Source organism: Crocuta crocuta, unplaced genomic scaffold (assembly GCF_008692635.1).
Source record: "Crocuta crocuta isolate KB4526 unplaced genomic scaffold, BGI_CrCroc_1.0 scaffold147, whole genome shotgun sequence".
In the NCBI taxonomy this organism is placed as follows: domain Eukaryota; kingdom Metazoa; phylum Chordata; class Mammalia; order Carnivora; family Hyaenidae; genus Crocuta; species Crocuta crocuta.
Genome location: NW_027532594.1, coordinates 7,850,484 through 7,863,523, shown reverse-complemented (window position 1 = coordinate 7,863,523; position 13,040 = coordinate 7,850,484). Strand labels below are relative to the sequence as shown.

General features: G+C 42.0%; 1 protein-coding gene across 2 annotated transcripts in view; it reads left to right on the top strand.

Annotated features, from left to right (window-relative positions):
* The window catches only part of LAMA4 (laminin subunit alpha 4), a 142,180-nt gene that overhangs the window by 55,566 nt on the left and 73,574 nt on the right, over positions 1–13,040 (top strand). The window contains exons 5-8 of one of the 2 annotated variants that reach the window (XM_077779991.1): positions 6,793–7,007; positions 9,201–9,296; positions 10,985–11,136; positions 12,908–13,018. In XM_077779991.1, coding sequence (XP_077636117.1) covers positions 6,793–7,007; positions 9,201–9,296; positions 10,985–11,136; positions 12,908–13,018 — 574 coding nt within the window. The remainder of the gene's footprint in view (positions 1–6,792; positions 7,008–9,200; positions 9,297–10,984; positions 11,137–12,907; positions 13,019–13,040) is intronic. The other variant, XM_077779990.1, reaches the window with a different exon arrangement.

The following is a 13,040-nucleotide window of genomic DNA, read 5'->3' as shown; positions in this document are numbered from 1 at the left end:
GGCCAAGACAACACCATCCATTGTCGTGATAAACTGGTTTCATAGTTTGTGTTTTGTTGTAAAATTTATTTTGGTTTTTAAGACGTATAAAAGTCATAGTTACAAGGAGTTTCTCTACCTAGTATTATGTTTGAACTATTTAAAGATTTAAAGATAATTTAAATGAACACTAGGAGAGGTATTCTTTTTCTTAATATAATTTATTGTCAGATTGGCTTCCCTACAACACCCAGTGTTCATCCCAACAAGGGCCCTCTTCAATGCCCATCACCCGCTTTCCCCTCCCCCACCCTCCATCAACCCTCAGTTTGTTCTCGGTATTTAAGAGTCTCTTATGGTTTGCCTCCCTTTCTCTGTTTTAACTTTTTTCCCCCTTCCCCTCCTCCGGTCTTCTGTTAAGTTTCTTAAGATCCATGTATGAGTGAAAACATAGGGCTGACTGACATATTTCACTTAGCAGAATACCTTCCAGTTCCACCCATGTTGTTGTGAATGGCAAGATTTCATTCTTTCTCATTGCCAAGTAGTCTTCCATTGTATATATACACCACATCTTCTTTCTCCAGTCATCAGTTGATGGACATTTAGGCTCTTTCCGTAATATGGCCATTATTGAAAACGCTGCTGTAAACATTGAGGTACATGTGACCCTATGCATCAGCACTAGGAGAGGTATTCTATGAAAATCTTCATCCTTTCACAGGGATCCATACTGCATTTAAGTTAGAGAAATATTTGTCCAAAGCAGTAGACGAAAAGGTTCGTCCAAAACACGAACCTCTTACTGTACCATGTAAAACAGCTCTAATACATTTGTTTTTACAATGAGGTCCATGTTTTAAGCCTGCCCTGGCCCCTGGCTATCTCTTACCCAAAGTCTTCCTCCCACCTCACACTTTAACTTCCACATGTGGGAGCTGCTGCTCCCCAAATCCACCAGATCAACTGTAGAACTCACCACATTGTGTTGCATTTAGATGATGACTGTGATGATGATAAAAACATTTATTGATTGCTTACTGTGTACCAGAAAGTATTGTAAACACTTTACATACAACAACACATTTAAACCTAAAAAAGAAAATCCTATGAGATACCATTTTCATCCTTATTTATAGAGGAAGAAAGTGAGACACAGAGAAGATAAGCTACATGCTCAAAATCACACATTTGGGTTTTCTTTTTCAGTCTTTACTATTAAACTATGAGCTTCTCAGCAGAAAAAGCATCTCATTCATTTCTCTACCACTCTTCCCCCATCACAGTATCTGGAACATGGTAGGCACTCAGTTATATTTGTTTAAGTAATACCTTTTTTTTAAATGAAAAAACAATAACTACTTTTAATGTTCCTTTACTTTTTCAAAACAATTTTTAATGTTTTATTTATTTCTGAGAGAGAAAGAGAGAGACAGCATGAGTAGGGGGTCAGAGAGAGAGGAAGACATTATCTGAAGCAGGCTCCAGGCTCTGAGCTAGCTGTCAGCACAGAGCCTGATGCGGGGCTCGAACCCACGAACTGTGACATCATGACCTGAGCCGAAGCCGGACACTCAACCAACTGAGCCAACCCAGGCACCCCTAATGTTCCTTTAAAAATGCACCTGTAGTGATGAGAGTTAGTCACGTCATGCCCTACTTGATCTCCTACTTGTCCTCATGCCAGGAAAATGGAAGAGGGTGACACCGAATTGAATGAGTTAAGACACTGTCCTCTGGCTAAAGAGAGGTTGCAAATGGAAGTTGCCATGTGATGCAAATGAGTATAAAATGTACAAGCCTTATATACAGGAATTTTGCAATTCTCATTTTCATCCCAGCGTGACTTTCCCTCTGCTCTATGTAGGACATTTGAAAGATGAGAAGCCTGAGACACAGAGTCTAGAAACTTAATCCAAGGTCACACAATTGGTTAGTGGTAAATGCAAAACAAAAACTTAAGAGCCTTGATGTTCAATCCCAGGTTTTCAGGTATAGGCCTGGGTGACTCATTTGATTAAGCATCCGACTCTTGATTTTGGTTCAGGTCATGATCTCACGGTTCCCAAGATGGAGCCCTAAGTCAGATTTGCACTAACAGCACAAACAGAGCCTGCTTGGGATTCTCTCTCTCCCTCTCTCTTCACTCCTCCCCTGCTCATCCTCTTTCTCTCTCTCAAAATAAATAAATAAACTTAGAAAAATCCATATGATCTCAATACCTCAGTATTCCGCATTTCTCCCATGGCAGCTTTAATTGTATTCTTTTACCCATTCAGTTTCATGGTGGAGTGGGAGACATGCTAAGACAGTGTGAGGACATATCGTGTGGATCTTATTGCTTAAGGACCAGGAAAGAAAAATGGAGCAAATTCAAGCAAATTCAAGGGGATCTTAAAGCCCTAACAGGAAAAGCTGAATATAGTATCATCAGATATAATGATGATGACAGTGATAATGATGTTGATGATGCCCTTGATGATAAAAAAAGAAGAATAAGGGAGCCTGGGTGGCTCATTCAATTAAGTGTTCGACTCTTCCTCTCCACTAAAGACATGATCTCACTGTTCGTGAGACTGAGCCCAGAGTCAGGCTCTGTGCTCTCAGTATGGAGCCTGCTTGGGATTCTCTCTCTCCCTCTCTCTCTCTTCCTCCCCCTCCAAAAAAAAATAATAAACTTCTTTTTTAAATTTATATATTTTGGAGAGAGAGAGAGAGAGAGACAGAGCATGACTAGGGAAGGGGCAGAGAGGGAGACACAGAACCTGAAGCAGGCTCCAGGCTCTGAGCTAGCTGTCAGCACAGAGCCTGATGTGGAGCTTGCACCCATGAACTGTGAGATCATGACCTGAGCCAAAGTCAGGCTCTTCACTGACTGAGCCACCCAGATGCCCCAATAAAAAAATTAAAAAGAAAAGAAAAGAAAAGAAGAATAAAGAAGAGGAGAATAAAGAGAAAGCCAGCATTTACTGAGGCTTGTGATTCCAGGGTTTATTCTGATTCTTTCTGCAAGCACCATGTTTTTTCAAACTTCCATCCTGTTATCTATATAGAAGTCTTCTATGACTCCCTCCTCTCTACCTTGCCCTACTTCTGGGTTCTTATCCTGTGACCTTGAGTGGGTTATGTACATTTTCCTAGCCTTATTTATCAGTCTTTCATAGAGAAGTAGAAAGGATTTATATGGCACCTACTATGTAACGGGTGCTTTGTTTTTCAGCATTTAATGTAACCAATGACAGCTCTAGAATGGCATCCCTCCCAGAAAGGCAACCGTGCCATCTGGGAGTTTAGCACCCTTGGTAAAGGTATTCAGTGACAGCTGTATGGCCCCTTTAAGAGAAACAAAGGAGAAAGAGGAGAGGAGATAAAAAGAGCTCCAAAAATTCCCAACACAATAGCTTTGGGTCAAAGTCTTTTTCCCTTCCTAAAACTTCTTTGTTTTCTTTCTTTTTTTTTTTTAATAGTTTATTGTCAAGTTGGTTTCCATAGAACACCCAGTGCTCATTCCCACAAGTGCCCTCCTGCGTGCCCATCACCCCCCTTCCCCTCTCCCCCACCCCCATCAGCCCTCAGTTTGTTCTCAGCATTCAAGAGTCTCTCATGGTTTGTCTCCCTCCCTCTCCCCAACTATTTTTCCCCTTCTTTTCCCCCACGGTCTGTTTTCTATTTGGCATAAATACTGTGATCACTAACTGAAATGACAATGTTCATATGCCACTGTTCTTTCATTTACAGTAAATGTATCAGCCCTGTTTCTCATAGTGAATCAAGTCATTAACAAAGCTAGAAATGAGATTATGGGAGGAAATAAAATAGAACGAGACTCTGGGGTACAAGGCTCCAGTGCTGACTCTAATTCCAACTTCTGGTCATTTTGAACCTTTGTTATTTGTTATTTGAGGGCAGTAATTGGATGCATTGATAGCATTTGATTATTCAGTTATTATAATCACTAATCAATTAATTAGCTAATTCATTAAGGTCCGACTTGTGGGAAATAGGACATTAAACTTGGAGTTCTATCATAGGGTTGAGCCTTGCAGTAATGAACAAATTATTTAGCTTCTCCACACTTTAGTTTCCTTGTCTATAAAAGTAAGGGGCTGTAGAGTGCTATAGGAAGAAACCTTTGCATGTCTATTCTATAAAATCTGTAGGGTTGATGTTTGGACTATGACTTCAGAATTGCCTCTGAACCTACCACCAAAAGATGTTCTTGAAACTCAAAGTAGATTTCCATTGTGACTCAGTTTCTGACTTGCAGAATAGAGCATTTGGTTTTTCTCTTGGGGGAAGACCAAGAGACAACCTATGGAGATCAAATACAGTGGAATTCAACAGAGAAAAGGAAATCAGTGTCATCTGACTTCCATGAGCTTGGGCAAGGTCCTTCACTCCCAGATCTCAGGATCCCTACTGTACGTTGATGTGCCAGGTCTGAGTCCCATTTCAATGGTACCAAGAGTCTAATACTCTCTGGTGAACTGTAGCAAAGAATAGAAATGCAATCCAGCCATGTGTTCCAAAGAGGGATGATTTGTGCTGGCTCAGGAACCAGAGAACCTGTAAATCAGAGGTGCAAAGACATGAGTATGAATAACAAAACTCACTGAACATTTCCTCTTGGGGGGGGGGGTCTCTCTGTGGGTTTTGTGGTACTTACATTCATTCTTATCTTTTTCATAGACCTTGATGTCTAGAGTCTATGATATTATGTATAATTATGCTTGATTTGTTTCCTGTTCTTTCAGGGCATGGGCTGTGTGTTTTTCCTCTTCCTGTCTCTCCATGCCTTACATAAAATAGACATGAATTGTCCCTCTGTTGGGCGAATTCATTCATCCACTTATAGCAGCAGCAGTGTGGTCCAGGGTGGAGTGAAGGAAAGAACATCAGGGTCAGAAGGTCTGGGTCTTGTGGTGTGAATTCCTTACTATATGAGCTTGGAAAACCAAAGTAGACTCTCAGCCTTGGAATGCCAGGCCTGTGTGGCCTACCTCCCAGGTGCCTGTGGTAGCTAAACAAACTCACCTCGCTGAAGCTATGAAGTACAATGCAAGGGTATAAAGATCGAGCATATACCGTCTTCATAACTATACCAAAAAACTGAGGCATAAACCTTAGAAGAATATATGCAAAATATCAGACAGTGATTTTGTTAGGATCTTAGGATTACAGGTGATTTTTTTTCACTTCTCTGTTTTTCAAATGTTCTGAATCATGAAAGCCTTTCAAAAATGTAGTGTCTTGTTATTATTGACCAAGTCTTCCTGATTTCCTTGGAAAGTCCTCCCCCGATCTCCTCTCCAAGGCCAACGCCCAGCCCAGGCCCTCCACACCCCAGCCTGGTCTCCCCATTCCAGCCCGCAATCCACCCTGCATCTAGAGCCAACACTGGCTTTCTCCACCTCTGCTTTCATCACAGAAACCTCCATCGGCTCCTTTCTTTTTCTTGCTCACATCAGAACCCACTCCTGCGCCTGACCTTCAGCTCCATGAAGGAGTGACCGCACATTCTTTCCAGCCACTCCCAAAACATCTTCAGCTCCAGTTAGTCAGTCTTGACACTAGTTTAGGGTCACAGCAAAGAGGAGGCTATGGCCAGCCAGAAAACATGTGTAGTTGGTCTCATACAGTATTCTTACAAAATTCGAGCCAACCTTTCAAAACTGTGAGTTCACATAAAAATCCAAACTTCAACTTTTTTCTCTAAAAATAGAAAGATCTAGCAACACAGATCCTTCATTCCCTCAAGGCTACAATCTAGAAACAGCTGACAGGAGCTGAGTAGCAACTACCCCCTTGGATGAGGCCTGAAATCCCACCATTCACAGCAGGGCCTCTGCTGGCCCACAAGTCACCTTCGGAGAAAGTAGAGAAGGCATTTCTTCCTCTGAGTAGAAGTAGCTCCACCCAGAGGTCATAGCTTGGCAAGGCCAGCAAAGGCTAGATGGATTTTGATCTCTACTCTCCAACTGAGCTGGGGTCTGTCATTAACAGCCCAGCTGGCATCACCATAGGCACTAGCTGTGCCTCACAACAAATGTAGTTAGGTGCCTAGCCTCTATAGACTCACATATCTAAAATGTCCACAAAAATGGCCATCTGGGTTCCAATTCCATTTATCTGTGGTACTTTCAGCCCTGCTCTCTTCTTTATCTTCACACTGCGTTCCCTCCATCACAAGATGGCTGCCAGAGCTGAGTGCTACCTGCCTCATTGTTCACCTGTGGATGGAGAGAATGCCTTCCCACAACCCTCAGATAGAAGCCCTGAGCTACACTCTGACTAGATCATTCCTGAGCCAACTTGTTTTGGCCAGGACAATGCCAGGCACCAACTGGCTTAGGTTTAGGTTATCCAAACAATTCACTATGACAAAGCAGATGGTGATTTATACCTGTGTTTCTCAGTAAAGGTATTTTTAACATTTTGGCCAGGATAATTCTTAGCTGTGTCCTAGTGGTACCTCTCCTGCAGTACACTTAGCCTATCTGGCACCATTCACTCATATACCAGCCATGCACCCCCGTCATTAGGGTGACCACAAAAATGCCCACACACCAGTTACATCTGGACATTCCTGCATCTGGAGGTCTGATCAAACTAAATGGGTTTCAATCCAATAGGGAAGAGAAGAATGGTTCCTTAAAAAGGAAAGTCTGGTCCGATTAAGAAGACGCGAATATGGGAATGAATTCCAGGCAAGCAATCCACGTATCTTCACTACATTTTCTTCTAGGTAGGAAAGAAGATAAAAGAGAGAAAAACTATGGCTGCTACATTTTTAACCTGTGATTTCTCCTTCAGATGTGCCCCGGGTTACTATGGAAACCCCTTGCTGGTTGGAAGCACCTGTAAGAAGTGTGACTGCAGTGGAAATTCGGATCCCAACCTGATCTTTGAAGATTGTGATGAGGTCACTGGCCAGTGTAGGAATTGTCTACGCAACACCACGGGATTCAAGTGTGAACACTGTGCCCCTGGCTACTATGGGGATGCCAGGTTGGCCAAGAACTGTGCAGGTATAGTACTGTAGATCCTGCCCAGCACATACACTGCGTTCAGATGGATCGATGTTGGGGAAATATTGCAAGTGTCCCATTGTTATTTTTCCAACACACTGTGCATCCCATACTCACTAGGATAGATATTATCAAGGCTACTAGTGTACCTTACCTCATGGGTAGAATAAACCATGAGACACTCACACAAATGAACTTTTCCCTTACCTTATAGTCTTCCAATTTTGATCCAAGAAGTAAGTCAGACTTTTGTGGATTCCCTATCACTGACCAGAATTCTGAATGAAGACTTACAAGACTTACATCAGTTTTCTTATTCTGGAAGCTTATTCTAGAAGCTGGACATCGCTTTAAGAAGTAAAAATGACTTCTTAGTGACACAGATTAGCAAGCCAAGGGTACAGTTGCATCACCCCCAAGTTTTTCAAATTGTCAGAGTATATATTGCTGGGATAGTATAAGAAATCTTCCTGATTAGGGGGCACCTGGGTGGCTCAGTTGGTTAAGTGTCCAACTTTGGCTCAGGTCATGATCTCACGGTTTGTGGGTTCGAGCTCCGCATCGGGGTCTATGCTGACAGCTAGCTCAGAGCCTGGAGCCTGCTTCAGATTCTGTATCTCCCTCTCTCTCTGACCCTCCACTGCTCACGCTGTGTGTGTGTCTCTCTCTCAGAAATAAATAAAACAGTAAAAGAAATTTTTTAAAAGAAATCTTCCTGGTTAAACTGCAGTTAGACTGAAATGCACAAATATTATTCATGCGTTCTCTAATCGGTTTGTGGCATAAAGTGAAGCTCTTTAGAAATAAAAGTGAATTGACTTCCTTTAAGAACAAAGGAAGGTCAAGACTGAGTATGTCTTACTCTTTGTGACTTTAGAGGAAAGAGGGTGAGGAAGAAGCCATGTGCCTCTGTGGAACGCTTCTACTGGAAGCCCCTTACCAAGTCAGACTCCCCCCTGAAAAGATTTTAAGAATAGTTTAAAGTTGAGATGAAGATGCATATGATCTGCAGTGCTCACAATAAAAGTAAACATGTCTATAAGAAAGTGAAGTGCACAGAGGCATGAAACCGAAAACGACAGAAGCAAGAGAGGAGTTCTGTGTCCAGTCAGACTAAAGAAAGAACACAGGCATCAGAAAGAATTTGGCAAAATCCAAGCCTGGGACATTGATGTTCTGATTCCCAAAACATTTATTCAACTTATGTTAAACTACATAGATGCAGATCACTCTTAGAAAAGACGCTGATGTTGGAAGCAATACAGCATGATCTTGCTGAATTGTTTAATACATCTACATTTTGTGGAACATTAAACAGCTGAAATGTAATAAATGCAGGTTCCCCCTTGAAGCTAATTTTTTATGATTATTCTGTAGAGACAGTTAAGAGGTGGGGGAGAATTCTCAATACGATTCCAGCTTCTTGCTAGCATAGATAGCTCAGGAAATCCTTTTTAAATGTTACAAATTGATTTCTACTGAGAAACTCAGTGGAAAACGAACAGTCTGATAAGACTGGGGGTTTGTTTTTGGTTTTATTCCAAAAGGCATTCTGGAAAATCATCAGCAGATCAATAATGGGCTCTCAGGTCTTCTAAATTCATGTAAATATGTTCCTAATTCTTTCCACGACATTATTCCTAGCCATCCCACTGATGGAGGTTTGGAGTCAGACCTGCCAAGGGTCAAGCGTTGTGGGAGCCAAGAATCGCTCTTGAGCCTCCTCCCTCCCTCCCTGTGGGATACTCCTCCCTCACACCTGGCAATGATCAACCCTGGAGTTGGATTAAACTAGAGAATCAGTCTGCAATGAAAGGAGGGCTCTCAGATTCTAGCTGAATGATGGGTTCCGGGATCGTTTCATACTTTGTGAAATTTACCAGGATCTTTTTGGACTGAAGCAATTGCACAGTCATGTCAGAAACCCAAAAAATTGGGAGAAGAGTCCTAGAAAATTTAGTTTTACTTTTGCCCCAGGGTCACCTTTGAAAATCTCACCAGGCTGGGCTTTATTGGGTGAGGGGAATAATCTCTAGCTCATGGTTTCTACATGGTCGTAAGGAAGAATATAATTACTCCCCTTTGGAAGAACTATATACTGATAGCCAATATTTCTAGAAACTGGTAAAACGTTGCCATATTTTAAGCATTTTAAGAAATGAATCCCTAACCTCTGGTTTTTGTTTCCCACAGTGTGCAATTGTGGGGGAGGCCCATGTGACAGCGTAACTGGAGAGTGCTTGGAAGAAGGTTTTGAGCCCCCTACAGGCATGGACTGCCCAACCATAAGTAAAAATAACAGTACATGATTGACTAACCCCACTCTCTCTAATGTGCTGCAGGTGTAGGATTAGGAAAAGCTATGCAATACCCTCTCTAGAAACTGCCTAAGTCCCACTTCTAGCTTTAACCCTGTCTGTGCCTCCACCAAATAAACCCTGAGCGAAAGAGACTCCATGCTCTGCTTGAATCCAATAGGCAAATGGGTGATTTACATTTAAGCAGCTCTATTTTAGAAAACTTATTTTATGAAGTCCTTAAATTCAGCATCTTACCCAGCGGGTAAAGGCAGAGTCAGAAATGCAATTCCCAGTGACTGAGTTCATTTTGGCTCCCTTTTCTATATTATCTCTTCAAGTCCTCAGGTAATGTGACAGACAGTGCTTTACAACACTAGGGAAATGAAGACACTGAGAGATTCAAGTGGCTTTTCCCAAATCACTCCAAAACTGAAGTGGCACCAGAAATAAATTATTCCCACCTTATGGAGTGTAGCTGTCATCTTACTTTCCTGGATTTCTCTGTCATTATCATTCAGATCAGCAGTCCTGATGGTGCAGGAACCTGTTGAAACACTTCCAGCCAAGTACCAAGAGATGGTCTTAATGACTTCTCAAGCATCCTTCAAACCCTTAGTCTAGAAAAGTCCATGCTTGATTCTTAGAAAGATTTAAAGAAGCTTTGCCTTAGAAAGCCTTTTATCAAGAAAATAACTAATATTTGCCTTTAAGTGGAATGGTTTAAAGACTATTTTAACATTAGGTATCCCCTCCCCTGAACAAAAGTGTCTTGGTCTCTCTGTCCCTCTGAGCACAAGAGACGAATATTACCAACGATTCACATCTTAGAAGATGACACAGGATGTGAGGCACAAGCAGGGCAAAGTTCACACACTGATAAGGAAGATCCCTTTCAGGACATCAAGATGGCTGCCCAGCCCTACGCATCTCCCACCAGCCTCATGGCTGGCTGGGGAGTCGGTCCCTTAAGATAGCACATCAATAAGATCATGTTAAACTTCAAATAACAAATTAACACATTAACAACTATTAACACTTGAGTCTTCATTTATTGGTTCTCTAGAAAAGGGTACAATATGGGGAAAAGATAATTTGGAACAGAAAAGTTTCAAAGAGTGGTCAAGACAGGTTTCAAAGCATGGTCGGCTGTCCTTCTTAGTGTGCCACAGGGGGCGCTGGGCCCCTGGGGGTGACCACCCGATCAGAGGAACTCTAACACAAACTGCAAGGAGCAAATACTGTGGTGTCTTCACCAGTGGGCACCAAGCAGAAGCCCAAGCCTGACACAAAGAGAGCCATCTCAAAGGGTTGTCCTATCACTAAACGGAAGTGGAGGCAGTGCTTCTCCTTATCCACCCATCTTTCAAATGGCTTGCCCTTTTATGCTTCCTTTCTTTCAGTTCAGCAATTCGCATCCAGGTTAGCCTGCCTTCCCTGTTGCATGTGTTGTTTCGTTGTTTTAAGTAGAGATAGTGCCTGATGCACAGTTTGAGTTATCTTAGACTCTCGTCTGCTTTGAGTGTAAGGACGGACAGGTTCTGTGACCCAGAACAGCTCCTCAGGAAACAAAGATAAAAATAATATGAACTGAGGAAGTACACATACTGATCTACTAGAGCACATGCTTCCTGGCTGACTTTCAGTTTTAAAGAAACAATATGTCCATTTTATCTCCAGGCTGTGATAAATGCATCTGGGATCTGATCGACGACCTTCGGTTAGCGGCACTCTCCATTGAAGAAAGCAAATCGGGTCTGTTGAGTGTATCATCCGGAGCGGCTGCTCATAGGCACGTGAATGAACTCAACTCCACCATCTACCTCCTCAAAGTATGCAGCCATGTTGTACCTTCAGCTATATCTCATGCTGGCTTTGCATGATCTCTCCCAGAACTCCTATCCCTTCTATCATCTGAGTCCCATGGCCGTTATTACAGATGGATTGTTAGATTAGGAAATTATCAAAAGTTTATTGTAACCATGAGCTCCAACCTAAACCAATGACTGCCATCTATAAAGGAAGTTAAGGTCCTAAGTAAAATAACTAAAACAAGCAGTATCTATGTACCAAACTATCGAGGGAAGGAAAACACTCATTTCTTTGGTAAGCTGTACATTGATTGTTCAGGTCCTTACTACAAACTTACCATTACCTTAGCCTCAATTTGCAATGTTTTGGCGAGTTTCTTTAGAAATCTCTCTCCTGCTCTCTCCCTCCCACCCTTACCTTTCCTTCTTACTGACACATAGCCTCTCTCATTCTCCCACACTCACACACACACTGAAGCACACAAACAGAGGCCCTGGGTCTCCTCACAGGTCTAGTGGTTAATATCTGATAAACAGTTAAAGACTGACAATAGTCAAAAACAGTAGATTATAACAGTGCTTATATAGCTAAACTTTAAGAGGTGTTTTTTTCCCTCTACATAATCAGCCTCTATCACAACCAACAGATATTTTTTAAAACAATAATAATTAACTGAAAGAAGAATAGAATACCAGCATGCATTTTTACTTTTGTCAACTTAGCATAATGATTAAGAGAATAAACTTTGAAACTAGATTGGTCGCATTCAAATCCCAGCTCTGACCCTTAGTTATGTGACCTTGGGTAAGTTATTTTAACCTCTTCGAGTTTTCTCAACTGGAGTTGAGGATCATTATTGCACCTCTCTTATGGGTTGTCGAGAGACTTCAGCAAGTGATAAGTGTACAGTAGTTGCAACAGTACCTACCATAGAAAGTGCCCATCACTCTACTTTTCAGAGGTGCAAATAAATAATACCCACAGCAATTGGCCAAATATGCAAAATCTGAAGCAAACCAAAAATCACAAAGTTATAGAGCTGGGTGGAATCTTAGTGAGCATTCTATTCCAAACTTCGAAATTGCTCGTGTCCAAACACATCTGTTTGGACACACAACGGCAGTACTTCTCAGAGGAGTCACCCAGACACAGGCCTCGTGATACCACCTGAACTCTTTTTTCTCAACAGCACAACGTCAAGATAGGTATGATTATAACCGACAGGACACCCGTGCCAGTATCAAAACGCTTACTCCAAGGTAGTCCAAGAAAAGCTGCATTGGACCAAACTCCTCAAAAATGGGAAAGAAAGGGCAAAGGGTCCAAAATAAAGAGAATTACTCTCCTTACACTAAAAAGAAGAAAGAGAATTTCCAAACTCCATTTTACGTTACATTTTACGTTACATTGATCCCCATGGCTTGATCATTTTCTCCAAGGCCTGCCAAAATGGGAATTTTAAAGATCACTCACCCTGGGCCGCCACCAGTCTACACGGTACCTTTGTGAAATTAGAAAATGGTGCCCTTTCTCTGTGGCCGGCTCAGCCCGGGTCAGGATCTCCGGGCCAGTGAGCAGAGCTTGTAGAACTTCAGCTCTGAAGACCATTGGAACCCTCATGCAGACCCCAACCTTAATACCAGCTTGCAGCACTCTGAAGGCCTCACAATTTTGGTAACAGAAGCTCACATTCTACTGAGTCCTCTTACACTGAAAGCGTTGTATGTATATGTTTAAAAACCTGGTGTGCACATCTACTGATGATTTTCAAAACATTTTTCTTTTCCACAGACAAGATTATCAGAAAGAGAAAACCAGTATGTCCTAAGAAAGATACAAATCAACAATGCTGAAAACACAATGAAAAGCCTCCTGTCCGATGTGGAGGAGTTAGTAGAACGGGTATGTATTCAGTTTCTGAGCC